This window comes from Amphimedon queenslandica, unplaced genomic scaffold, assembly GCF_000090795.2.
Source record: "Amphimedon queenslandica unplaced genomic scaffold, v1.1 AMPQUscaffold_13323, whole genome shotgun sequence".
Taxonomy (NCBI): domain Eukaryota; kingdom Metazoa; phylum Porifera; class Demospongiae; order Haplosclerida; family Niphatidae; genus Amphimedon; species Amphimedon queenslandica.
The window spans coordinates 161832-164126 of NW_003546441.1; the positions used below are offsets into that span (position 1 = coordinate 161832).

Here is a 2295-nt window from a genome sequence, read left to right on the forward strand (position 1 = left end):
GATGCTCATACTGCTCATGGAGATGATAGTGAATCTGATGCTCATACTGCTTATGGAGATGATACTCATACTGCTCATGGAGATGATCATACTGCTCATGTAGAGGATAGTGTATCTGATGTAAGTGAAGAAGAGGAACCTGTTGTTAATGGTTCTCATGAAACTGATGGCTCTAGTACTCATGGTAATAATGCTCTCCCTCGCTATCCTACTCGTCATCGAACGGCTCCTAATAGGGGTCCATTCATTTATTACTGAAGGCGGGACGCCTTTCTTTTGGAGGGGAGTTGATGTAATAACTATTATTGAACTTAGTAATTATTATGTATTATGTTTTGGGGTGTGTGACAGGGTGTGGTGGACTAGAGTATGGTTCTAACTATTGTGACTTGTGGTGTGTGTGTTCCATAATCTTTATCATTATCAATCGGATTACAAACGGTCCTTTTAATATTATTATTGGTACAGAGAACCAGTATTACACTTCTAATGCTTCAAATGAGACACTATTGAGTTATATTAATATGTTATTACAGGAGTGATTGGGTCCATTATTATGAGAACACTACTAGAGATTTACGTGTCTATTCTGCCTATCCATTGCTAGTCTATCCAACTCATTTTGCTGGTGATAAAGGATGGTACAGTGACACAGGTTAGGACAATACATTACTAGTATATACTATGGTATAACCACAATAGTGGATATGATATCGATTTTATTTTCAGAGCCACTGATTGAGGTACTGCAGGAGATTCGTAAAAGAAAGTTAAAAGAAGAAGAAGAGGTAGCAGCAAAAGAGGAAAGAGAGAAAGAAAATGAAAAGACAGAACTGTAACGAACTACTATTATTAGGTGAAATGTACATACATGTATTGAAATGGCATATTTATTATTATTAGTTTCATGATTAACAAGACATCATTTAAAATAGCAGTTCATGTAGATTATAATGTTCTCATAAGAGTACAGCTAGATCTAGTCTAGTATGTGAGGGCTCCACTTGCATCTGGTAATGTGAGACTAAGCACACGATCGACTGCTCATGAAACTGCTACCTTGTCTTGTCACATAGACAAGGCAAAAGATAAGCAAATAGCAACCCTGTCTGTACATGTCCATTGAGATCGTGGTGTACCCCAGCCTAATCAAGCAAAGCAAAGTACAAATCTAGATACATTAGTTCTTGATGTACTAATGTATAGTTGTGTCTTTAGTGTCTAACTAGTAATTATAGCATGTTCACTGTGTTACTAGACCATAGGCGGCTGCAGGGTCGGGCATTTAGGGGCAATGCCCGACCAAAAATTCTGACCGGAAGTGTGACATCACCATAATTAATAGTTATTCTATGGTTAATTAATAGTTAATAACAGTTATTGCAATTATAATTTCAATTTTTTATGAAAATCTTATAATTATGAATGCATAAATGGCAGGCTGATAACAAGGTGAAGAAGAGAGACTAAATAAAGGAGGAGCTCGTGGTGGTAAGACTTTAGTGCCAATCACAGTGGGCCACCACAGCAACACTAGAAAGCATAATCATTTCATTATTTAGTGCTATTTCAGTGTTCTTTTCTTGTCAGTTGCAATGTCTAAAAGCCTGGACTAGGCTTCGCTACTGAAGTCCTTTGTGAACAAGCCTGCTAAAAAGGAACAACAGTTTACAACTGAAGTGAACCTAGTAAGTACAGTATAGAAGTCAATAATACAGATTATCTCATATTCTTACTTTAGGTCAGTTTCTTGCTGAGAGTTGATGATCATGAGTCTCAGTCTACTCTTGTGGTTGATACAGCTACAGTTTTTACAGCTACAGTTGATGTACAGTCAATTGTTGCTCATTCTCCATCACCCTATTCTTCTACTTCCTCTACTAATACTACTACTAGTACTATTACCACTACAGAAGTCAGTGTTGGAGCTACACCACCCACTACTTTATTACAATAACCTTCGCTACCAAAAAATTGTGCTAAAAAGGGTGCATAAAAAAGGGTGTGGCCAAAATCGCAGCGCGCTTCGCGCGCCCAACCCATTTCCTGTGCCACACCCATGCCCGACTAGTAGTCAAATCCTGCAGCCGCCTATGTACTAGACAAAGATCATATTGACTTTACTCCCAAATAATATCGCAGCATGCAATACAAACTTCAATTATAAATAGTTGTGTGTTCTGTGATGCCCCTACATGTCTATCTGTATATGACTGCAGTGGAGTGCATCAATTCAGTTCTGTACATATTGTACGCATCTCTAATGATCTGTATTGATGCATTCTTTAATACGTT

At 37.8% G+C, this 2295-nt stretch overlaps 1 protein-coding gene and 1 long non-coding RNA gene across 3 annotated transcripts in view; both read left to right on the forward strand.

The window, feature by feature from the left end:
• Positions 1-881, forward strand: part of LOC100639950 (procollagen galactosyltransferase 1-like) — a 16650-nt gene extending 15769 nt beyond the window's left edge. For both annotated transcript variants that reach the window (XM_019998361.1, XM_019998362.1), the window contains exons 13-14: positions 537-655; positions 730-881. In XM_019998361.1, coding sequence (XP_019853920.1) covers positions 537-655; positions 730-839 — 229 coding nt within the window. In that variant the 3' untranslated portion in view covers positions 840-881. The remainder of the gene's footprint in view (positions 1-536; positions 656-729) is intronic.
• Positions 882-1601: 720 nt separating this feature from the next.
• On the forward strand, positions 1602-1943 carry LOC109583137 (uncharacterized). The gene is made up of 2 exons (XR_002185382.1): positions 1602-1688; positions 1742-1943. It is a non-coding gene; the product is annotated as an uncharacterized LOC109583137 (long non-coding RNA).
• Positions 1944-2295: the final 352 nt, after the last annotated feature.